Genomic DNA, 24681 nt, shown 5'->3' with positions numbered 1-24681 from the left:
GTTCCAAAAGTCCCCACTGGGCTCCCGGGACTTTACCCATGATTTGTCAGGTTTCAGCTACGGGGACACCCAGTCAACCTGAGTGACTGCCGCAGCCACAGGATTATCCAGGGGCAGGTGGGCATTTCAATCCGGGCCTCTGTGAAGTCACCAGCTGCTGTCAGCCACCAAGACTGGGGAGTTGTGACGGTGACTTCTGACTTGGGAGCAATCCCAGAAGCCTTCCTGGAAGGGGCAGAGGCCACCCGGGGCGTGGATGACCCCCTCCCCAGCAGCCAGGGACAGTCCTCTCCTCATTTGATCTTTGTCTCTTCCGCGTGGATTCCAAAGGCACCAGCCCCGGTGCTGGGGGGGGGGGGTGGTGGGGGGTTCGTCTAAACATGATTAAACAACCATTAGGCTCCGCGGTGGGGAAATGGAGATTTACAGACTCCAACCTCCATTTAAATGCAAATGCAGCGCTGTCGGCCTGGAACCGGATCCGAGAGCTTTAAAGGCACAAGTCTCCCTTTGCCTCTGTGGCTGGGCCACCCGAGCCCTGGGGAATCCAGAGGGTGACAGGCCCCAAAGCCAGGCCCTGAGAAGGCAGGGCCAGCGCCCCCCCCACAGTCCAGGAGACACACCCTGCCTCTGTTGTCCCCAGGTGCCCTTCCTGACCTGGGCCATGACCTTGACAAGGTCACACATACTGCTGGGCAATCCTGCAGCAGGACCCAGGCTCTGGAGCCCTAGGAAGGCCAGCTGCCTTGGGTGGCCCTCCTGGGACTCACAGGTAACAGCCCAGGAAGTTGACACTGAGTTAAAGCAGGTAAGAGCCTACCACATGGCCAACGAGAATAACGGGAATAACGGCAAGGGGTCTTGGCGCGGGCTACCGTGTGCCAGGCAGAGAGTATCATCTCACCCTCCCAAGGTACTAAGAGGATTGGGGGTTTTTTTTGGGGGGAGGGGGGCTGGGATGGAACCCAGGGCCTGATGTACCTTAGGTAGGTGCTCCACCACTGAGCCTGGATCCTTTTTAAAGGGTGAAAATTGAGACTGTTTTGAACCCAAGGCTGTGTGACTCCCAAATTCAGACTCTTGACAGCCTCTCTGAGCTCTGGCCCTAAACTCCTGTGTGACTTTTAGAAACTGACTCGACCTCTCTGGGCTTCTGCTTCTGGATCTAAAATGGATATGATGGGCAGGGAAAGGAGGGCAGGAGTATGGGAGGCAGATTGAGGAATTATTCTTCCAGCTCAAGGCAGAGGGACACCCAGGAGGAGGGGCTGCCAAGGCCGGCTGAGGCTGAACCACTAAGGCCTTGAATGGCCAGCTGGAGAGCAGGAAGTGTCTGTTGAGGCCAGGGCAGCCCTGGTGGGTTTGGCAGGGCTCGGCCACGGGCTGAGTGGGGTGCGCGAGGAGAAGGGGAGGTTGGGTGGTGGCCAGGAGAGCACTAACACCACAGGCTCTCCCTACCTACAGTGACCTTGTGAAGCTGGGTTTGTGACTTACCTCTGCTCCCAGGGAGTCAGGGTGGGGGAGGGAGGGTCCCACCTAAGGTCACCCAAGGTCACCGCCCCCTGGGGAGCTGGGCCAGGCTGCAAACCCCCGGAAGGAACATGCCCCCAGGCCCACCCCAGCTGGGTCCTGGCCGGAAGGGACTTGGAACTTGCCCAGTTTTAAAACCAACCAACGCCGTGTCCCTGAGTGAACCAGAAAGACGGGTCACCCTGGTGACAACCCAGAAATTGGACAAAGGGACAAAGAGGTGGAGAGCTGGGACGGTGACAGGGAAAGTTTTTGGACCTGTCCAGTTGGGTTCCCAGGGAGCAGACCCGGCCATTGCTTCAGGCCAGGTGACACCGCTGCCTCTAGGTGACAGTCCTGTCCCCCACAGGTTGAAGTGGACATTGGAGACGCACGCGGAGGCGGGCAAGTGAAGCAGGGTTTATTTAAAAAGGGGGTGACAGCGACCCCTCCTGGGAGGGAGAAGGCCGCGGCTGGCGTCCCGCTACCCCAGGACGTGAGCGGGTTCTGCCTTTGTGTGTCCTGGGCTTCCTCTGTCCCCTGCCCTCTTCCCGCATCTCCTCCTTCCTGCGTGTGTGACCAGGCCCAGCAGATGCCCAGCGGGGTGGCCCACAGGTGAGAAGCAGAGGCGGGAGAGGCCAGGGGGGATCTGGGCAGGAAGGGGCATAATTACAGCTCCCTGCAGGAGGGACAGTCCCTGGGACAGTTACCTTAGCAACAGGTTGGAGCAGGGCAGGTCATCTTGATAAGGACAGCTCTGAGGCCATCAGCATGGCAGCCCCTCTCCCACTCCCCAGACCCGAGCTGGCCTCCCTGACCCACCTGACCCGATTCACTGTCTACACCGACGGACGGACGGCCTCTTTAATTCTGCCTTCCCAGGGACCCAGATCCGGGGATCACCACAGAGACCCGGGAGCCCTGCGGCCTGCCCTGCCACCTGAGCGATGCCTACGGGGGTGGTCCATGCGAGGAAGCGGCATCCCTCCCAGGACAAGGGTGGCCCAAGGAGCACTGGACTCCAGCTTCTCTGGTGCTTCTTAACCACAGCCCTGCAGGGCCATCGGCTGGAGGCCCAGGTGTGAGGAACCTCCTCACGCGGCTTTGCACCCGACTCCCTGTGGCTGGGTCGCAATGGGAGAGGTCCTGATGACTGGTCCAAGGAGGAGAGGGGTGACCGTCCCACTGGTGCCTACAGCCTCCTTTCTCCTCTCCTCCTCGGCCTCCGCCATCTCTGGCCTCTGATCCTTGGCCTCAGATTGACGCACAAGCTAAGAGGTCAGGGCCAGCTCTGCACAGGGACAGCTGGTTGACGGGGAAGCCAGGTGGGGCCTTCAGCCTCAAGGCTAAGGAGGCAGCCGCTGCCCGCTGGGCCTGAGGCTCACAGGGAAAGGGCAGGGCCTGGGACCCTCACCCGGAGGCCCAGTGCTGCCCACCTCTGACTTGCCCTGTGATCTTTGGTAAGTGGCTTTCCTCTTGGACCTCAGTTGACCCATCTGCCAAATGGGCACCTGTTGCCTCCTCTGTTTCAAACGACTCCGCAGGTGGGAGCCGCCCAGAAGCTCTTGTGGAGAAGACTCACAGTTAGGAACCAGGAGGGGAGAAGGCCGGGAAGGGAGGAGAGGGTGCCCGGGAGGCGGCCAGAGGAGGGGGCTGGGCGCGGGGACAGATGGAGGAGGCAGGTGAGAGAGTGTTAAGAAGGGGCGCCAGATGGGAGCCATCAATCAGCTTTCACGCCCCCGCCCCGCCCCGCCCCTCCGCCGCGCCCCGCCCCGCCCCTGCAGATGCCCAAGGACGCCCACTGGGGGGACAGGCCCCCTCCCGCCTTTGTCTGAAGCCCCGTGAATTATGCAGGAGGCCGCGGGAAGGGAGCGCGGCGCAGGATCGCTCCATTATTGATGAGCGACGAGGATCCTCCGCTGACAGCCTGCCGGAGAGATATGATTAGCTTGTAAAAAATTAATGGCCATTCTTGGGGAGGACACAGATTGAAACCCCGAGGAGTGTATTATCCATGTTCCTAATTTCAGGGGACTCTGAGAAGGTCTCAGCGCGCTGCGGCGCAGACAATTAAATTCAATTAGGATCACAAGTGTTGAAATGTCACCCCCTCCTGGGGGCGGGGCTGGGGGAGGGGACGGTGGTGGGGTCCTCCTGGGCGCTGTGCCGCTGCGGAGCCCCGCCCCCTCTGTCCCTGCTCCAGGTGATCTCATGCTCACCTATGGCTCCTGTTGCCACCTAAACCCGATGACGCACACGTTTCCGGCTCCCGCCTGGACTTCTCCCCAAAGCTAGGCTTCCACTCGGTCAGCGGCTGCCCCAACACCTCCTGGGACGCCCCAAGGGCACCTCCACGTTGCCAGGCGTGGCGGCCAGTCCCCACCGTCCTGCCCTGGGCCCGGCCCTCTCTCAGGATTCTCTCTGGGAAGGGCCCACCTGAACCAAACCCCAGAGGAGACCATGTACTCCCAAGAGCCTTTGGAATCCCAGCTGCCCCCTCCCTGTCACTGCCTCGGTCCCCACGCTCTGGCTCACCTGCTGGACTAGTGAGGCCCTGCACCCCCCCATCCTCTGGGCCTCTCTGATCTCTCCCAGATCTGAGTGGACGGGGCTCCAGGATGCGAGGCCTACACTCTGGCACCGTCTGGGCGCATTATGGCTGCCGCCGGGGCTCCTCTGATGTTGGGGAGTGGGGCAGGGGTGTTGGGCAGGAGCACGGCCCAGGAGGGCACCTCCCCAAGCCCCCACCACTAGGCAGGACTGATGCTAAGGACCAGCCCCTGCCCCGGGGGGACCACAACTCTGGGGTTCCCTTTGGTTCCTGGGCTGTCCCAGCAGATGGAGCCCAGGGGACCCTGGTGCACCCTCCCACGCTCCACCCCAGGGGGCCCTGTCAGCTCTGGTTTCCGTGACACACTCCACTCCGCATGCTGATCTCCCCAACACACATCCAAGGGCAAAGTCCCCTCGCTGAAGGCCTCCAGGACTTCCTGCAGCTCTCAGGGTGGATGAAAACCCCAAATGCCCGGATGGAGGTCAGGACTCCGAATCTGGCACCTGACCTTGGAGAAGGTGGCAGAAGCAGCCAGCCACGCTCCCCAGGAAGGATCTGCAGCCTTCCCCTGCGTCAGGGCATGGGGTCCTCCCTGGAGGTGCCTCCCTGTCCCCAGAGGAGAGGAGGGTCCCTACCCCCGAAGACCCCAGGCAGAGACACCGCAGACAGGCCCGGTCTCCCCAGCCGGTCACCCCCTCGTTCTGCCCTTGACTTCAAGCCTCTTGAGCCTGGCCTAGGAAGGCACACGTGGTGCGGCTCATGGCCCAGCACCCGCCTGGCGCACGTGAGGCCCCATTCCATGCCCAGATCCATAAAAACCCCACGACTTACTTACCCATTCCTCACGAAGCCTCCCGTACCCCAGAAAACCCAAGCTGAACGAGGCTGGGCTCCTTCTCCCCCCGACCCTTCTTCTGTTAACAGGGGCTTCGGCCATGAGCCAGGCAATGGGAAGGAAGAGGTCCACCCTTGCCAGTCCCCTGCAGTGGCCTCGAGCAGAATCATCTCACTCCACCCCCTCATCCTGCGTGCACCCTGCTCTGGGGGACAGAAAATAATTTTCTCTATCTTTTGTAGTTCTTAACGGGGACTCGGATGACAAAAGACAGATTAACAAGAGAGAAACAAATAGAAGTTCGTTAGCAGGTGTCCCCGTGGGCACCAGGGAAGTGAGTGGCTCTGGAGGAAGTTTCGACTTCAGACTTGAACCCCGCCATTTTCTGAAGCAGAAAGAAGGGCCTGGGGGAGCCGAGCACCCCAAGCTCAGGGAGGCTGTGCGGTCGAGGCCCCACCTCCCTGCAGTGTCTCCGGTCCTTCTTCCCCTTTGGGGCCCGGGCACCCTCCCAGGGGGTTGCCCCCCCCCCAGAGGTGCCTTCCTCTTACAAGGAGGTGACTTTTCAGAGCTGCTCTGGTGGCCGCAATGTCTCAGAATGACCAGCTCAAAATCATCATCACGCCAAACAGGCCTATGGCAGGGTGGCCTCGTCTGGCCTATCCTGGGCATATCTGGGGGGGACGTGCCGTAGGCCCCTTCGCCACCTTCCAGGGGAACCCCAGGCATCTCCCTGTCACACAGCGAGTGCCCAGGAGCTGCAGGCGGCTGCCAGCCTCCCCTGGCCTTCCCTCTGCACTCACATCCTCCCTCAGGTCCTGTGCCTCTGCCCTGAGCCTCCTGGGGAGGGTAGACCCTGCTCTTTTTTGGGAGGGGCAGTACCAGGGATTGAACTCAGGTCCCTCGACCCCTGAGCCCCATCCCCAGCCCTATTTTGTACTTTATTTAGAGACAGGATCTCCCTGAGTTGCTTAGCACCTCGCTGTTGCTGAGGTTGGCTTCGAACTCGCGATCCTCCTGCCCCAGCCTCCTGAGCTGCTGGGATTACAGGTGTGGGCCTCTGTGCCCGGCAAATATTACATTTATTTGTGGGATTATTTGATTAGTGTCTGTCTCCCCAGTGAGTGAGCATCACAAAGAGAAGGGGGGGGGGGAGAAGTCCCCTCAAGCTGTGCAGACCTTCCTTTGGCGGCACCTGGGTTGGAACAGTGGCCCCCTGTGCGGGGTGTCTTCTGAGTTGGACTTGTCCTTGGCAGTGCCCCCCACCCCTTGGCCCAGGACTCTAAATTCTAAACAGAAGCCCCACCCACCTGGTGGAGGTGCTCACTGCCACAGTCCTCCTTTAGATTTACAGAACCAGAACATCTGGTGACCTTCAGGGAGCTCAGAGTGGCCCTGCCTCCCGTTCCTGGATCCTGTCACCCTCCGGCACAAAGCCTGCACATGGGTGTGAGGTTTAACTTGCAGAAACTAAGACGTTTACCCAGAGAAAGTACAGCCGCTAGACCCAGGAGGTCAAGGTCAATGTGATGTTCTGGCTGGGGGGGGAGGAGGAGACGTCTGCTCAGGGTGACCAAGACCCTACCCGGCCCAGGGTCTTCCTGTCCACTGCCCACTGCATCCCTTCCCTCTCCATGGAGGCCCTCTGTGTGTTGAGCTCCTCGATGTGTGTTTTGGGTGACGATGGCTCCACACAGCTGCTCAGGGGGCCAGCCCTGGGTGAAGCTGGCGTCCCCCGCAGCACGTCTCTTTCCACAGTTGGCTTTTGCGAGACGAGCAGGGGACTCGGAGGGAAATCAAACCTGCCTACTGAAGCCTTTAATGCCCTCCAACTCCAGCCCCCCAATACTATTCCCCTCCGTGCACCCCAGGCTCCAGCCCACCAGGTGGGCCTCACACAAGAGGGAGTCCCGTGCCCCCCACAGGGTTCCACGGAAGTTTGTTGACTGCTCAAAGACCTTCCACGTGGGACCCTTAGAGCTGCACCTGAGAAACCACACCTTCCTCGGGTGATCTGCGGGCTGTTCCGGGCACTTCCGGAATTTGGGGTCCAGAGACAGAAAGTCACCTGCCAAGATTCATAGCTCCAAGCAGCCAAGGACTATCCACCTCCTCCCCCTTCACCAGGGGAGAGCACGCGGGCCCTCTAGCTGGGTGCCCTGGCTGGGCTCCGCTCTTGTGTATTTCCCTGCTGATTCTTGTTCCGCCTGCACCCAGCACCCACGCCCTGGCTGGCTGATCCACCCCACTCACTGCTGGGCTCCTCCGTCTACCAGGACCTCATCCTCAGGACGGGAGGCCAATTCCCCCCAGTTAGGTCAGAACAAGGTAGAAACCAGGACTGTTTTCGGGAAGCACCCGGGCAGGCGCGGCTCTTGCCTGGCACAGCTGGGGAACTGAGTCCTGGAGGGGAGACGGTCCTGCCCAGGTTCAGGGGCCCAGACCCAGCGGCAGGCTCAGGCCTGAGCCTCCATCCTCCAGAGAAGCGCGAGGGTGAGCCTCCCCAAGCAGCCAGCGGGGGGGGGAAGCTTCATCTGCCAGAGCTGGAGCGGCCCACGCACCTGCCCGGGAGTTGCTGCTAATGGCTGAGTTTTAATGACGCTAAATTAGTAGTGAAAATATTGCTGGAGTAAGAGGAACCCGTGGAACTGCCCCCAGGGGAGGGAGGGGGGGAGCCAAGGAGCGCCACAAATTGGGGGAGGGACCTGAGGGTTCACTGGGCACAGGACCTCTGGGTACAGGCAGCAGGACCAGAGAGGACACACAGATTCCCAGCCCACCCTTGACCTTGAACCTGTTTCCTCTGGAGAAAAGGGTCACCTAACCACACGCTCCACAGTGACAATGGTAATGACACTGGCATTAATGGAGCCGTCACCAGATGCCAGGCCCTGCTTAAGTACTTGCGTGTGTCAACTCATTAATTTGACCTTCCCGTCTGCAGGGGGGTGCGGAGGCTGTTGGGCGCAGGCTGCTGACTCTCAGGGCCCACAGAGACCCGGGCTCTGTCCTCTCCTCGGAGGCCAGGTGGGCTCCTAACTGCTTCCACCAGCAGAATACAGACAAGACAGCTTCTGGCCCCAGAACCTGAGTCCCCGTGGGTGGCAGGAAATCCAACTCCCCGGGGCCACCAAGCGGCCAGGGCTACGGGAGGCGCCACTGGTGGGTGTCCATGGGCAGTTCCAGGTGCAGTCAGCCCCGCCCTTCTCCCAGCAGGCACCTCAGACACCAGGAGCAGGGACCAGCCACCTCCACTGTGCCCCACCTCAAGAAGCCTGGGTACAATAAACAGGCTTTGCCACAAGCTCAGGAGTGTGATCACCCACCATTCCCAGCTGAGGAAACTGAGGACACAGGACATGATCAGAGGGAGCCCAGGTCCGGCCACAGAATCCATGTGCTTCAAGACCCTCGATGAAGGACCGCGGCCCGGCCATCATTCCACTCCCGTCACTCTGTGACCCCTCTCGAGCCAGGTGGACCCAAACCCACTTCAGCAGCTGGACGCAATCAGAGGTGACCCCAGTCCTCACTGACCTCTCTCAGGATCTCTTGAGGGCGACTTGAAAAAATCTGGTACCAGCCCATTAGCAGCCCGGCCTCCCGCACGGCCTCCCCGACAGCTTCCCGCAAGGCCCATTGCCCCGCCAGACCTGCGCCCCGCCAGCCGCCCTCCCACACCTCGCTTCCCAGCAGGAAGTCCTCCCACCTAAGGAGTGGGGTCCCCAAGCATCGCTTGGCGTCTTTGGGGGCTCTGCTAGGAGCCAGGGAGAGTGCAACCTGGAGACCTTCTACTGCCACCGGAGTCACTTCTGCCCTGTCCGGGTTCCGAGCATCTCAGAAGCCCTGATGAATGTTAGGGCTTCCAGAACCCCCGGGGGTGCGGGTTAGGGAGACCCGCTATCCCCGGGGGCGTGGCTCTCCGCGGCTGGCCTCGCACCTGGACGCTCCCCAGCCCCGCCCACCCGTGCCGCCCCACCCCCCTGCGCACCTCCGCGCAGGTGTCCCGTGGGTCCCCGACCTCGGAGCTTCCCAGCTGCGGATCCTTGCTGTGGTGCCGGGCTTCTCCTCCCCTCCCACCTCCTCACCCTTCCCCTGGGCCCCGCAACAGCTTCTCTGGTTGTTCCCCAGCCGTGTCCCTCCTCCGGGGGCTGCAGGCAGGGCCGGTGTCCACTGCCTTTCCGGTCCCTAGGGCGGGAGCTGGGCCTGCACCCATCCGGCCCCCACCTGAGCCTCACGGTGGGGCTGTGGTCCTTGTCCTTGGAGGGGCTGCGTCTCCACGGCATGGCGCCTCTGTGGAGGACATGCCTGGCCTCAGTGCCACCCTGTCCCCAGGTCTGGCTTGTTGGGAGCCTGCCCCGGAGCCCACTCAGGCTGCCCTTGGTCTCTGGGAAGTGGGGCACACCCCAGCGGGCTGCAGATTGGCGCACCCTGTGGGGTGACAGAGCTGTATGAAGTGGTTTAGTCTTTAAAATCCAGAGCGAGGGCCCTGGGCCCAAATCCCCGAAGCTGGGTGACCTTGGTCAATGTCACTACCACTTTGTGCCTCCCTGTTTCATGCAGGCGGAGCACCTTGTGTCAGAAGAAATGCCTGGGACCAGAATAGTGCAGACTTCGGAATTTTTGATTCTGGAATACTTGTGGGTGCGGGAGGAGAGGGGACCGAGTCTAAACACAAAACTCTTTTAGAGCTGGGCAGGTGCAGCACCTGTCACCCTTGCTACTCTGAGGCCGAGGGTGGAGGATCACTTGAACCCAAGACCAGCCTGGGCGACTTAGTGAGACCCTGCCTCAAATAAATAAATAAGTAAAAAATTAAAGAAAATAAATGCTTTGTGTGGAATTTCCCACTCAGAGCAACATGTCAGGCTCAAAAAGTTTTGAATTTTGCTGGAGGCTGTAATCCCAGAGGCCGAGGCAGGAGGATCTCAAGTTCAAGTTCAGCCTCAGCCACTTAGCAAGATAATGTCTCAAAAAAATAAAAAGGATGGGGGATGTGGCTCGTGGTAGAGTGCCCCTGGGGTCAATCCTAGTACCAAAAAATAAAAAGTGAAAATAGCTAGAATTCAGACTTTGGAGCGTTTCAGACTTGGAGAGTCTTGGGGTGCCAACCGACATCACCTCATTCACACAGCAGTGTCTCCTACTCAGTGCTCAACAGATAAAGGCCTTAAATGTTGTGCGTAGTTGACCCTCAGGAGGGAGGTGAAGCCCTCAGTAACTGTCAGCCATCAAACTCAGTCAGCAACGGTCTCTTCCTTTTTAGCATCAGAACGACGAGGAGAAGGCCACTCTGGGCTGGGCCGGGAGTCCAGAGCAGTGTCCCCTTCCCCTGGTGGGACTCAGGCAGGTGGGCGCCAACTTCCTGGGGACACACTGTCCACTCGTGTCAACGCTGTTCTCTAGAGTTCTCCATGTTGGTGGCCTGCTGCCTACTGTCCCCCACCTTCCCCACAGCCGTGACCCAGCGTCAGGGACAGTGCTCGGCTTCTACAACAGCCGCTCAGTAGTTTTGCTGATGAACAAGTGACCCCGGCAAACGGACCCAGGGCTCTGCTCCCAAGGGCAGTCCCCAGCTCTGGGCAGAGGTGGACGTGCAGACGATCGGTGTACAGTAGGGGAAACAGGGGTGCGGGGAGGGGGACCCCCACCGCCCCACCACAGCTGGACGAGAGCCTCCAAGGGGACCCTGTGCGACTGCGCCCACTGGCACTGAGAGTTCCCCACCCAGAGCTGCAGAGGGCGACTCGGGGTTCAACTGGGTCCTGTCTGGGCAGCGCTGGGGAGGGGTCGGCTGGGCCCCTTGTTTTCTGGGGAGAAAACTCAAGGGAAAGCTTTTCTTTCATCTCCCCTGAGTTGCCTGTATCCTTTTTTTTTTTAAATTGAGAATATTAAGATTTTGCAAACAGACGCAGCAAAAATAGCCCAAGGGAAGAAAAGGAAGAAGGGAGAGAAAGGCAGGGAGGGACAGGCCACTGAGGGGCCCAGGGCGTCCCGGCCCCGGGAGGGTGCCGCCGGTGGGGAGGGGAGCTGCTCCATGAGCCTCCCCCTCCCCGCCCGGCCTCCTCCCCACCCGGCCTCCTGGCCTCTTCCCGTCTTTCCTTCTTATAGGAAAGACGGCAGCGTCCGCTGGTCACCAATGTCGTGGACACAGAGGGAGGGACAGGACCACTCGTCACCGTCACAAAGCCATGGTAATGGTGAGCACATGGAAGGGCGGTCACATCTGGGGACTACCAGCCCTGGGAGGCCCCCCCGCTGCCCCAGCACCCAGAATACAGACAATCATAAGATGTCACCTCGTGCCTGTCACCAGATTCCTTCTCACCCACACCCTGCCATTGGCACAGCTAGTGACCACAGCCAGCAGCACGTGTGAGCCTCTGCAAGGGCCTTCTGTCCCACATCCACACACCTTGGGTGCATTAGCTTAGGAGGTCGCTGTGAAGACCCGTGAGATGGATACTGTCACTGTCCCCGTTTTTGCACAAGGAAACTGGGGCACAGAGACGTAGAGTGACTTGTTTAAGGTTACCCAGCTGGTAAGTAGCAGAGGCCAGAATCCAACCCAGGCTGTCCGGCTCCGTGCTCCAGAACTGTGACCCTGGGGCCATGCTGAGTGCGAGGTCCAGGGGGCAGAGGGTGGATCACAGGGTCACCCTGGGAGTGGAGGGCAAAGCTGGTCCCTATGCGACCACCCAGCCAGAGTGAAGGCCCCGACCTCCTCCCAACTGAGCTCTCACAAGTCACCCCTGCCCCAGTCACCGGAGCCAGCACCCAGCCAGCCAGGGGCAGTCCCCATTCCCCGAGCAGCTGAAGTTGTTCCAACAGCCAGTCCCACGCAGCTCAGCTCACGGCCGTGCTGGCCTGATCCTGCCTGGGGAAGCCACAGTAACCCGCTCCATCCTCTCCCCCACCCCTGCCTCCTCCAGACCCACCCTGGTGCCGTCTGGGTGGCCCTCTGGCACTGTGTGACTGTCCTGTCCTGCTCTGTTGGCCTCACCACAGCTGAGTAATCCTGCACCCTCTGAGTTTAAAGCCCGGCGTCCCAGACTGGACGTTGCTGCCTGGGCTCCCTAAGGAGGGAAAAGGGAACCCAACACGGGGACGCTGGGAGGAAGGCAACAGCTCCCCTGTCTTGTGGATGAACATAAGGACGTTCTGACAGGTGACTGTCACCCCCAGGTGGGTGGAGAGGCGGCTGAGCCATAGGGAAAGGCTCTCCTCTCGCGTCCACACTGAGCAGGGTGCCCTGGTGCAGCGTGAGGAGGGGCTTGCCCTCGGGTCTGGGCACCTTCAGCCCTAGGTGCCTCCCTCTCCCAGGCTGCCCCCGCACTGCCCTGGGCTCCCCATCTTACCAGCCGGCAGCAGAGGGCCTCCTCCTGATGACCTCTGACCTCTGGTGTGCACCGGAAGCCAATGTGGGTTGGCTCTGGTGGGGGTGGGTGAGGGTCTGGACATTTCCTGGGTTCAGGGAGCTGCGGGGAGCCAGGGTGCCATAGAAGAGGATGGCCCTGCCGCCCCTCCAGGCTCTGGGCGCCCCCCAGTGATCCTGGGGTGGAAATGCCCCTGCTGCCCCTCAGTCTCTCAGGTCACCCGCGCTGTGCTCTCGCGGCCCAGTCTCTGGTCTTCTCTCGGTTCATTGTTCGTTTACCAACTCTGTCCCCCAGCTGGAGGGTCAGGTCCACACAGGAGCCCCTTTCCTCACTCAGTGCTGCCCCCACCCTGTGCCTGGTGCACGGTGTGAGTCATAATAGATGCTCAGTAAACGCCTGGATGTTCTCCCAAGCACAGCAGCAGGGGATCCACACATCACCAATCCCAACCAGTGGGAGAGAAAAAGGTAAGAAGTCGGCTCACCACCAACCGCCAGCAGGGCTGCTGCTCCCTCCAGTCTGATTGGGCCATCGTGGGGGATGCTATAATCTGATTGGCTCAGCACCAGGCTCGTGACCAATCACAGTGACCATGACCATGCGAGGGTGTGGCTGGGGGTGGGTGTGCTCCCCTGTGGAAACAGGCTTCTTCTAGGAGGGAAGCCTGGACCTGAGCCGGACCTCCCTGGATCCAGGTTCTTAGGAACCAGACTCTAAGCTCTCCTGGGCCGCCCAGAACCCAGGACAGGGGTGTGTCCGTGTCCCCTAGTCCCCAGGACACAGCAGCAGCGGGACCTGCTAGTGACAGCACCTGGACCCTGCTTGGAAGGAGGGGGCTCCCCTCCTCCTCCCGGGGCTCCCCCTGGAGGCCTGGTCTAGGTCTGCAGGCTCCAGGGGCGTCAGTCAACCTGGCTCTGGGTGGCCCCACCCCTAGGCCCCTGGGCCGCAGCCCTCCCCAGGTGGGATCAATCTCCAGGACTTACTCCATCCCCTGCCTCCTTCGAGGTCACCCCTTCAGGTGGGACCCCGGGAGGGAACAGCAGGGCCTGCCCCTCTGCATTCCTCCTAGAACTTTCCATCCCAGCCCTGGCCCTCTTTCTCCTTGTTTTCAAGTGCCACCTCCCCATGGCTTCTCTTTTCTCCCTGTTGCTCACCTCTTCTTCTGTCCCTCGTTCTTAGGCCACGACCCTGGCAAGCCACCACCCGCTGCTTCAGTTTTCTCAACTGAGAAGCAGAGACAATAGAATTTTCATGGAGATTAAATGAGAAAATGCATGGGACTTGCTTAGAACATTCTTTGCACGTAGTAAGTGCTCATGAAAGGTTTGCTGTTGCGATTACTGCCGTCCATTAGGCACTTCCCCCAGGAAGCCCTCTCTGACTACCTCTCCCAGGCCAAAGTTACTCGCCCTGCTCTGCACCCACATATCCTGTCACTGTGACTCCAAAGTGAGGACTTACTTTCTCATCCCTTGGAGTGGAGGGGCTAGTGTCTGTCTGGTTCACCCTGGTGTCCCCAGTGCCTAACACATTGTCTCCACGCTGTTGAAAATCAATAGACACCTGTAAGGAAATGGAGACCAATCAGGGAGGTAATTACGGCTTGTCTGTGTCACTGGGCCCCCCGACGGTGGGGATGGGGGTTCTCGTCTGCTCTAAGAACCGCTTCCTTCCCTCCCCGCCCTCCCTGCCCCTGGTGGACTCTGGACACCCTAGCTGGGGACCTCTCTTCTCCCAGCCTGCCCCCAAATGACTGTCCCCTCTCAGTAGGCGCCTCTGCTGCTCCCAGAGCTTCACAGAGCGCCCCCAGCCCATCTCCCATGAGACACTTTCCAGCTGCCAGCAAGGGCCGCCCCTCCCGACCGGGCAGGCCCCGCCCACAGGGAGGCCCCCCCCACAAGGAGGCCCCGCTGGGCCCATTCACACGGATCTGGATAATCCCGCAGGCAGATGGGAATCCAGGCTAATCCACGGCTGGCCGTGGCTCCAGAGGTCGTTTCTCTCTGGCTTTGAAGTGCATTCAGTGAACTCACTCTTTCCCCCACCGCAGATTTAACTTCATAATCCTCTTTGACTTCTGCTAATATTGAAATGAGTTGGCCTGCCCAGCGCACGCAGTGGAGGGGCCAGGAGGCGGGTGACCCCAGGGAGCGTCTAACAGCTGCAAGGAGGGGCTTCAGGTTTGAGGCTGGGCAGTGCGAGGAGCCGCCGGTCCTGCTGGGGACAGCACCCTAAACAGCTGGCCCTGTCCTGATGTGTGCCAGTGGCTCTCTGGCTCTGCCCTGCCCTGCAGAAATGAAGACAGGCTCCTCCCCACAGCACACACGTTACACACCACACACACACGCAGCCGGCTTTCCCCAGGAGGAAAACGAGCAATGTGTTTTGAAAACCAGAAAAGAAGAAAGTCAGAATCACCTCTCACTTACCTGACAAGGTTCTCCGGAGGCTGGCTGATGGCAGAATGACCACATCCAGGAAGGTCCCAGGCCCGGGCCCTCCTCCCTTCTCCTGTGGCTCACCTGGGGTATATGTCACTCAACCTGGCAGACCCCAGTGCACTCTGAGAAATGTCAATCGAGGTCTGGGGTCATTAGGGCCGCCATGCTCATCTGCTGTGGTGAACACAGACCAGGTGGTAGCTGGTGTTAGCTGAGCACTTACTATGTGCCAGGCCCCACTTGCAGAACTTCACGATAATTCACTCGTGGAACCCTCCAACAACCTCTCACGAGGGTACTATTACTCTCATCCTGTTTCTACTCATGTGACAAAGAGTTGGAACTCATTCTGCATGGTCTCAGGTCCCCCAGAGCCAGGTTTGAGCCTGTGTCCACTCTGGGCTCTGGAGGAACACAGCCATTCCTAGAGTCCTGTGATGTTGTGGGGACACAGGGACAGAGATGGACAAGGAGTCGTGCACTAGTAATGAAGCCAGCCCTGTGCTTTGAAAACGGCCAGGCTGCTGAGGCCACAGGGAGTTATAGAATGAGCATGGTGGCCCAATGACCCCAATAATCCTGATGACCCCAGACCTCAACAGGAAGGAGGGCCCTCCCAACCCTGAAGGGGCGTGGGTATCTCAGGCTCCCCTCTCTTCCCATCTCCACCTGCCCTGGACATTCCCACAGTCACTCAACAAACCCGCTGGAGGCCTACTGTGTGCACCAGGCCCCAGGAAAGGCCCTGGGCGCTGTCAGCCGCCCTGCCCATCCCCCACCCTCTCCATCACAAAACCAGGAAGTCCCCTGTAGACAACCAGCACCCCTAGAACGGCCAGGGACACTGCCGGGTCCCAGCCCAGCCCCAGCAGAGCGGGATGTGTGTGGCTGGGGCCGAGGCATGACAATCCGAGCCTGTGGGCAGGGCCTTGGCTGCCACTCTGCAAGTCCCCTCGGCAGAGGAAACCGCAGCAGAGCGCGAACCACCGTGATCCCCTCTCCTGCTCATTCTGTTCCCCTTTGAGCCCTCGTCAAACAAGACAGTGGGGAGCGAGGGTGGGAAAGAAAGGCGCTGTCCAGTGCGTGTATGAGCCGCCTGTCCACCCACTGCTTGGCCTTGAGCGGGGCCTCTCGGACCTCAACCTCCCACCAGTGCAGTGAGCCCGCTGGTGTGGCTCTCCCGAGGCCATGCCCAGGGCAGGCGTTGCTGAAAGATCATTCATTCACTAGACCAATCAGCACGTGCCGCAGTCTGGCTGGGCACAAATCTCGAGCCATTCAAGCAGGAACAAACTTTATTTCCGAACTCACGCGCACACCACCCACGCGGCCCTTCCAGGCACACCACACGCCACCTGGAACTCCCTCCACCAGAACTTCACCTGCCGCAGTCTGGCTGCAGCAAAATAATCAGGGGGTGACGAACAACTTGTGTGCATTGATACAGCAGGAGTGGAAGCCGTTTATTGCAGGACAGGAGCAGTATTTATACATTCCACACAGCTGATCTAATTAGCATAAACTAGATACATCAGTCAACCAATAAGGAATCTCCACACTTAATGGCTTGTTTTTGTTACTTCTCAAACCACTCCCTCTGGCATGTTGCCAGGCACCATCCAGACTTGTTTATGAACTCTAACATTCCCCTGGCAAAATGCCAGGTGTTATTTTGACTTGTTTACAGACTCCAACATTCACCAACCAACAAGAACTCCAGAACTCCCCAGGAATCCAGTCAAACGAGAACAGCAGGGGTCTACCATGCGTCATTGCTGTGGTTCTCAGCAAGCACGGGGTTCAGCTTGCGCGGTAGGTGGTGGCCTGGGTCTGGGGACACATGAGCCACAAGACAGAGAACTTCTGTGCTTTCGTGGGATTCGCTTTCACTTTGCTATTAGTCGTGGAGCCTAGAGGTGGCCTCAGAATCCTCGACACGTGGCAGCCACTGCTGATGGCATGAGAGAGGAACCTGGGTTAGTCAGAGTCTCCAGAGAAACAGAAACAGGATGAAAGAGAGAGACAGAGAGAGAAGGATGGAGTGGGCCCACCCCTACAGGGGCTGGTAAGCCTGAGATTTATAGGCCAGGTGGAGAACTCAGGATTTCTATGTTATCGTCTTCATCTCGAGGAACCTTCAGTTTGTGTTCTTGAGACCTTCTACTGATTAGATACGGCCCACCCACAATTACCCCATTATTGAGAGTGATCTCCTTTACTTAAAGTCAGCTGATGTAGATGCTAATCCCATCTACAAAACAACCTTCTCAGGAACACCTAGACTGGTATTTGACCAAACAACTAGGCACCGCAGGTTGCCCAAGCTAACAGAAAATCTAACCATCTCAAACCCTATTTCCCATCCCTAGGAATCATCTCTAAGCAAACACTGAGCACCTACAATCCAGGGTCTAAAGCTTTGCTTCTGTGTCGTTCTTGGGGCGCGTGCCTTCCGTGGGCCATCGGCTAATAATCAGAGTCCAGTTAGGTTCCTACAAGGAAGTTAGGAAGCAGCCTGCTAAGGGATCACCTACACAGTCCCCTCCATCCCTCCCTCTCCGAGTGCCTGGTTGGAATGATCTGCCTTTGGCAGCCAAGAACCCTTTTTTTTTTGGTTTAACCCAGAACTTGGGAATTCCCAGCCCTAGGGATTTTCAGAAGGTTTTGTCTTTAAGCAAAATTGAGCTTTTTCAGGTTGGGGAAATTCCCCCACCCCACCCCCACGTGCCTCTTTTATGTCAGCAGCCACCTGGGCCACACAGGCCGCAGGGACTTGCATTAGTCAGGAGGAGCCTGGGTTAGGCTGCAGCCACAGATCCACCCAGAAGTCCCAGGCACTCCCCATGCCAGAGGGCTCTCCTCTCTGAGGCTGCCTGTCTGCTGCAGGTGGGCAGGTGGCCCCGTGGCTCTGCTGCTGGCACTTGGGGCCCCCGGCTGGGGCAGGTGTCCTCATTTTGTGCCGCTGCTCTCCCAGCGTCTCTGTGGAAGGCCAAAGGCTGGTGTGGAGGATTCACAAGTACTTTTAAGCGCCCGGGCTGGTGTGTGGTCCACTTGCTCACATTCCATTGGCTAGAACTAGTCACATGACTACACCTGGCCGCAAAGGAACCTGGGAAATGTAGTCATCTGCATGTGAGGGGTACATCCTGCTCCCCATACTCAGCCACACCTACTGCGCTTATTTAACAGATTATAAACTCCCAACCAGGGCCTCTCCCGCGACCTGAATGCAGGTGCTTTAGAGTAGGGATTTGCCAAGGGCCATCTTTTGCGCCTTCCTTCCCGATTCTCCTTTGTGTTTCTCAGTCTGGGTACTGTGACACACCAGGAGGGTTCCTCCAACATATTGGCTACTAATTCTTTTTTTTTTTTGGGGGGGGGTGGTGGTGGAATTATTTGCTTTGTTAAAATACATGTGTAAGAATTAGAGTGTGTCCAAGGTTGATCCCAGAATGGCAGAGTCTCTGGAAGGAGGCAGCCAGGGAGGGGTGCTAAGGAAGAAGCAACCCCCCACGGGAGGACCTTTCCCTTGAGATTTCGCACCTCCCCGGACAGAAGAGTGGAAGCCACGACTTCCACGGTGGAAGCGGCAGAGATGGGCGGTCAGATGCCCCCTCCAGAGCAGCAGTGTTTACGTGACATTGGAGCAGCATGACAAGAGTCATCCCACTGGGTAGACCTGGGGTTTCCTGGCCACACCTGGGAGGAAGCAGGGAGTGGGGAGAGCCTTGGCTTCCCCACTGCAGAGAGGTCAGCGCCACCTCCCAGATGGCTGAGGACCCAGCAGGGGAGCCAGGAAGCCTCCTGCCCTCCCCGTCCCCGTTGCATGGACAACCCGTACCAGGGCCAGACGCGTTGGTCATCCTCAACCCAGAGGAGCTGTACACCGCCCTCACCTGTCAGGGATGTGCCCTCACCTGTCAGCTGTCAGGGATGTTAAAATGCTGTACTGGGGGGGGGGGGACACAACGGAGAGAAGCTGAGTTCCAGCCCGTGCACTTGGTTAAATAAACTCATTCAGAGGGACGAGACGGCGCTGCCAGTGTTTACAAGGAACCTGAAACCGCAGAGGAAACGTTTACGAGACAATTTGGGGAAGAAAAAAAAATAGGACACAATATGCTGTATGCAAAATGGCATCAGCTGTGCAAAAACAGCACGCGGGGGCCAGACCGTCCCCAAAGATCAGTCCCCAAATGCATATGGCTTTTCAGAGAAGCCATTATCCTTTCCTCTGCCAATTGGGTTTAATTTCGTGTTTACTTTGTGTTGTCGTTCCGATTTTTCTTGTATTTCATTCCATATTTAAAAATATAACGAATGATAATGAACACTATCTTTTTAAAATTCTTATTTGTTTTCGATGCCGGGCACGGAATCCAGCCTGTTGCCCGGGCCACGCATGCGCTCTGCTCTGAGCTGCCGCCTGGGCCCCCAAATATCTTCTTTTTGAAAACGTGTAAATGTGAGCCCGGCGTGGTTCTCACGCCTGCCATCTCAGGAGGGTACAAGTTCAAAACCAGCCTCAGCAATGGAGCCAGGCCCTTAGCGATTTAGCAAGACCCTGAGTCTAAATGAAATATTCAAAGGGCTGGGGTGTGTCAGTGGTTAAACGCCCCTGCGCTCAGTCTCTGGTACCAAAAAATGTAAGTGTGGGATTTCCTCAGGAACCAGTGGCACTGTACCTCCAAGGTCCGGCTGTTAGATATTGGGTGTGACTGGGACAGCAGGGTGGGCACTGACGGGGGAAGCAGCCAGCACCTCTTGGAGGGCGGAGCTGACCTTGAACCCTGCCTGCTCTTTGCTAGCTGTGTGTAGGCAGAGCTCCCACGGGGCTGAGAACACGTACCACCCTGAGGGCCTACTGAGGCACCTAGCAGAATCCATGGCACAAAGTAGATGCCTATAACAGGGACGCTAGAGACGCTCGTTCTTCTCTCTCTATGTCCCATGGGCATTTTGCGGTGGGTGGCTAGCCACCACGCAGAGCGAGGCACTGACCATGCTGCCACTTGCCCAGGGCAGATGGGCAGGAAGCTCAGTACCTGGTGCCCATCTCTCCATGCACACAGTGGTCCCTGCAGCCAGAGCAGAACCTGCCTGCAGCTCCCCGAGCAAGTCACCAAGTGCTGCTGTCCCCAGCTTCCCCTTCAAAAGAATGGTGGCGCTCAGCAGCAGCCGCTCCCTTTACCAGAAGCTTCTGAAGTCCAGGTCACAGGAAACAGTGGACAAGATGAACTAAATGGGTCCCTTCTCACCACCGGACCTGAGATTCTCTGTTGGTCAGCTTTCTGATACTGTGACAAAATACCCGAGAAAAGCAACTTTAAAGAGGAAAGGTCTGTTTCCTCTTTCATGGTTTCAGAGGTTGCAGACCATGGTCACTTGGTCCCATCACTCTGGGCCTCTAGTGAGGCAAAGCATGGGGGGGGGACGGATGGCAGAGCACAGCAGCTGGCCTCACAACAGCAGGAAGCAAAAACAGAGAGGGCAGAGAGGGAGAGGAGCAGGGACAAAACACCCCCTTCCAGGGCACGCCCCGGTGACCTACTTCCTCCAACTAGGCGCCCCTCCTGCCATTTCCACCACTCCCTTAGTGCCACCAACTGGGGACCAAGCCTTCAACACCTGAGCCTCTGGGGACGTTTAAGATCCAAACTGCACAGACTCCCCTCCACTCCTTCTTCCTGTTCTCCAGAGGCGAAGTGGCGGGTGCTGACCGTCCACAGCCCGGACGCCCCTCCTCACTGGCCACTCCGTCTCCTGCGTGTGCTTTGAGGCTCCAAGTGAGCAGGGCCCTGGGTGCTGCCCTAAGCTCGCTGCCGTCCCTCCAGGCTGCGGGGAGCCCTGTGCCCAGCGCCAGCCTCTGTCCTCCTCAGAGGCCTCCCAGCCCCCCCACGGAGCTCCTCGAGGGAGTGGCCTGGGACTTGTCCCCCTTCCCACCCTGTCCCCCAGGCAGGATCTGCCACGGGACAGGTGCCCAGGAGACGGTTGCTGGGTTAATTACCCCACTTTACCCCCCCCCAGTAATATCTCTCAGCGTGGTCAACGCTTCCTCGCAGCTGCCCCAGAAAGGACGCTCTTGTCCCAGGAAAGTGCACCTCTGCCAGCAGCCTGCTGACCGCTGACTGCCCCACCTTTGATGGCCGAGAGTCTCCCAGGAGGCTGGTCTTGTCGTCCCATTTTACAGACAAGGGGACTGGGGCTGGGGAGCTAAGGAACCTTTCTGAGCGCGTGGTGCAGTGGCGACTCGGCCTCCCGCCGTGGCTCCAGGATGGGGCCTTTCGTGTTGCTGTGCCACCTCTGGTCAGAGCGGAGACTCTCAACCCAGGGACATTTTATTTTCTTTGTGTGGTGCTGGGAATGGGAGGCCCGGGCTTGGCCCCCGAGCCACACCCCAGCTCCCGAGAACGTGACCGTTCCCTTTGAAGACATTCGAGGACTAAACACAGACCTGTCTCCACAACCTTATTGAGGTCCGATCCGTATTTAAAATCCATCCATTAAATGTGCAAATCAAGGATTTTTAGTGAGCTTTACAGGGTTAGGGCATCTCCATCATCCTATGGAACCTGTGCCCTTGGCAGCCGCCCACTCCCATCCCCGCCCCGGGAGCCACATCTACGCTCGGTTCCTGACACCTCCTTCCTTTTGGACTTTTCTTATAGAAACGGGGTCACACCGTGTGGCCTTTGGTATCGGGCCTTCTCTACCTGGGTGCTGTTCTGAGGTACGCCCATTTGGGAGCGGGTGTCAGGACTCCGCTGCCTTCTTAACTGCCGAATACGACCCCACAGTGTGGCCACGCCACATTTGGTTCATCTGTCCCCACTGCTTGGCTCCTGGGCCATTTCCCGTTTGGTGGCTTGTGGACACCCCTGCCGCTGAGTGTTCCCAGGGACATCTTGGAGGGACTCAAGTTCCATTTCTCAGGGATAAATCCCAAAGGCCAGAATTGCTGGGCCATCAGGCAACATTATGCTTAAGGTTTCAGATCAATTAATGTCTCAGGTCCCTCCCCGGTGACCGCCAGAGTGCCCCCCCCACATCTGTGCCACCAGCCACCGGGTTCCCAGGTCTCTCGCCAGCGTTTGCCGTGGCCTGGCTCGCGGGCATGGAGGGGTGTTTCATGGTGGTTTTAACTCGACTTTCCTAAAGACTAATGAGGCGGAGTCCCTTTCTGTGGCTTGCTGGCCCCTGGTTAATCTTCTTTGGTGAAGTAGCCATTAAAACCTTCCCTGCCCAGTTTTAGTGGTCATCTGTCTTCTGGCTGCTGAGTCATTAGAGCCTGTTTTCCCACGAAAGCCACATCCTCACAATGCTTTGGGGAGAAGAGAGGGACTTCTGTGCTGGGAAAGAGATCTGTGTTGGATCTTGGCTTTGCCACTTTGGGGACCTCAGGTGTCCAGCAAGTACCTTATGTCCCCCTGTGTTAGCTTTGCATTGCTGTGACCCAAACACCTGACCAGAACAACGTAAAGGAGCCAAAGTTTATTTGGGGTTCATGGTTTTGAAGGATCAGTCCGTGGACGGCCGAGTCCATTGCTCTCAGGTGAGGCAGAGCCTCGGGCAGGAGGGCCCGGCAGAGGGAGCAGGCCAGATCACGGTGGCCAGGAAGGGGCACGGGAGAGAACAAGGAGCCAGCGACCCTCCTCTTCCACCTACGCCTGCCCACAGTTGCCACCCAGCACAGGAGTCCTTTCAAATTCTTAGTCCATCAAGTGGATTAATCCACTTATCAGGACTCAGCTCTTGTAACCTAATCACTTCACCCCTGAACATTCACTCAGGAGCTTTGGAGGGACACCTCGTATCCAAACCGTAATATCCCCTCCATCTCTGTCCCCTCTGCAGCAGAGCAGGACAGTGGCACTCCCGGGGGCCGTGGTGCACAGCGATGGCACGGTGTGGAGGGAGCACCGGGTGCTCAGTGGGTGCCCAGCTTTTGCTGTTTGGCGGGGACTTGCGGAGCCCGTGCTGAGCTGGGCGCTGAGGCCGGAGCAGGGGTCCCAGGAACAGGGCTGCTCCGCTCTAGGAAGGGAGTCGGACAACAGTAGAGTCGTGGAGAGGACCTGGGGCACAGGGCGAGGGGCAGGGTGCGGGCAGCCTGGCGTGGGGACTTCTGGGCGCCTGGAAGGCAGTAGCTAGAATGTGGAGCTGCCTGGGGGTGACGGGTGGGGACAGCAGGGCTTGAGCCATGGGAGAGCCGGGAAAGCCGCTGCTCCTCCCTCAGCACCAGGCTGGTTGGCTGCTCGGCCCCAGCGTCAGGCAGGTGCCCGGCTCTCCTGCCTGTGGCTCTGTCCCCTGGAGCAGGGACCCTCCCACGCCCTCAGGGCAGCTCAGGGCCTCCTGCACACCGCAGGGCGAGCAGGTAGGAGGGGGCCTGGGTGGCCCCTCCAGGAGAAGGCTGGAAGGTGCCTTGCCCTCATCTGCCACCAGCCAGCCAGCACCTGGTCCCACTGCCACCCCCGGCTACACAGGGAAGTGAGGTCTGTTCTGGTGCCTCGCCAGGCGTCCACGTCACCTCGAGTTGAGGGGGAGAAGCTGTTGGAGGATTCTTGGGGTGGCGGGGGCACCAAGTGAAGAGCGGGCAGCAAGTGAAACTCCAAGGGAAGCCAAGGAGGGAGCCATGCAGGGTTCTAGAGGAGGAGCATTCCACGGCAGAGGTGGGAGCGAGTCTGGGGTGATGGGCAGAAAGCCAGGTTCAGGGTGGCCCACGTCCCCCACGAGGCCAGGCAGGTGAGGAGGGCTTCCCTGGACCCCTGTGCGGCTGCCTGGAGCTCAAGGCCTGCGATGTCCCCCCGTCTCTGCCTGGACGCCTGCGCACCTGGAACAAGCTGTCCAGGCCTCTTTGCTCTGCTGGTTCTTCATCTCACGCAGGAAGCCCGGCAGGGGTTCTGCACGGCAGGCTGAAATGGCTGCAGCTCTATCACCTTCAAAGCCCGGGCGCTTCCCCTGGTCACGGGCGGGCGGCACAGACGCCAGAACCGCTTTGTGCACCGCGGGAGGTTTCTTGTAGGCCCTGGGTGCAGCCTGCGGCTCTGGGCCTCGCCAGCTCCCAGGGAGGAGGCTGCAGAGTTCTGAGACCTTCTGGGGTGGGGGCTTCTGCAGACACAGCCTGGCCTGGGGCCCTGCCCTGGGAGGGAGGCACAGCCACTGGCTGAGGTCAGCGGATCTCCCCTGGCTGCCAGCTCTGCCCGGAGCCCTCTCCACCTGGGGATATTAGCTGAGGGTCAAGAGCGAGGGCCCCAGGGGCATCAGGAACACAAATGACAATAAGTGCTGGACGGGTGGGGGAGGGGCCACTTTACACTGTGGTGGGACAGTGAGTCACTCTGGAAATCAGCAGGAGGCTCCCCAAGAGACTGGGCAGGGAGCCACCGTGTGTGTGACCAGCTCTCCTGCCCCTCGATGTTTACCCTGAAGAATCACAGTCCCCCGTGGTAACCGCAGCGTAGCTCACAGTAGCCCAGGATGGGGCCAGCCCAGGTGTCCAGCCCAGGTGTCCTGGGCGGGTGAGTGGGCAGGGAGAGGTGGCCTACATACACCATGGGGTTCATCCAGCCATAAAGAGGAAGGAAATCATGTCATTTGCAGGAAAACGAATGGAACGAGAGACGGTTGTGTTAAGCAACATGAGTCAAGCCCAGAAGGTAAAGGGGCAGGTCTTCTCTCCTCTGGGGACGTTTAGGGAGGAAAAGGGAAAAGAAGGGGGGGTCTCCTGAAGATCAAAGGAGACGAGGAGAGCAAAGAGACCAGGGTTGGAGGCAGGGCGGGGGACGTGGGGGACAGTGCCCAAATCATACTCCTGGGCATCGCGTGCACACGAATATGTGACCAGAAAACCCTCGAACGGTACAGCTGCTGCGCACCAGTAAAATGTGGGGGGAGAGAGGATATTTCCTAAAGGGAAAGAAGAGTGAGGCCCAGAACCCGACGGCCCGGGGCCACATCCTGGGTGGCCAGGTC

At 59.0% G+C, this 24681-nt stretch overlaps 1 protein-coding gene across 1 annotated transcript; it reads left to right on the top strand.

Annotated features, from left to right (window-relative positions):
- The first annotated feature begins 538 nt into the window (after window positions 1-538).
- On the top strand, window positions 539-3215 carry LOC124075307 (uncharacterized). The gene is made up of 3 exons (XM_046418825.2): window positions 539-808; window positions 1880-2124; window positions 2392-3215. Exons 1-3 carry the CDS (start codon window positions 665-667, stop codon window positions 2657-2659), a joined length of 657 nt encoding a protein of 218 aa, XP_046274781.1. The 5' UTR covers window positions 539-664; the 3' UTR covers window positions 2660-3215.
- The last annotated feature ends 21466 nt before the right edge of the window (window positions 3216-24681 follow it).

This window comes from Marmota monax, unplaced genomic scaffold (genome assembly GCF_021218885.2).
Source record: "Marmota monax isolate L192 unplaced genomic scaffold, Marmota_monax_Labrador192_F-V1.1 WCK01_AAM20220418_F8-fsc00008, whole genome shotgun sequence".
In the NCBI taxonomy this organism is placed as follows: Eukaryota; Metazoa; Chordata; class Mammalia; order Rodentia; family Sciuridae; genus Marmota; species Marmota monax.
The sequence above is the reverse complement of the archived record's forward strand: the minus strand, read 5'-3'. Positions and strand labels throughout refer to the sequence as shown.

Coding starts and splice junctions, on each gene's coding strand:
- LOC124075307 (XM_046418825.2), top strand. CDS start 665: ATGACCTTGACAAGGTCACACATACTGCTGGGCAATCCTGCAGCAGGA. Junction 809..1,879: donor TTGACACTGAGTTAAAGCAG/GTAAGAGCCTAC, acceptor TGTCCCCCACAG/GTTGAAGTGGACATTGGAGA. Junction 2,125..2,391: donor CCCAGCGGGGTGGCCCACAG/GTGAGAAGCAGA, acceptor CTGCCTTCCCAG/GGACCCAGATCCGGGGATCA.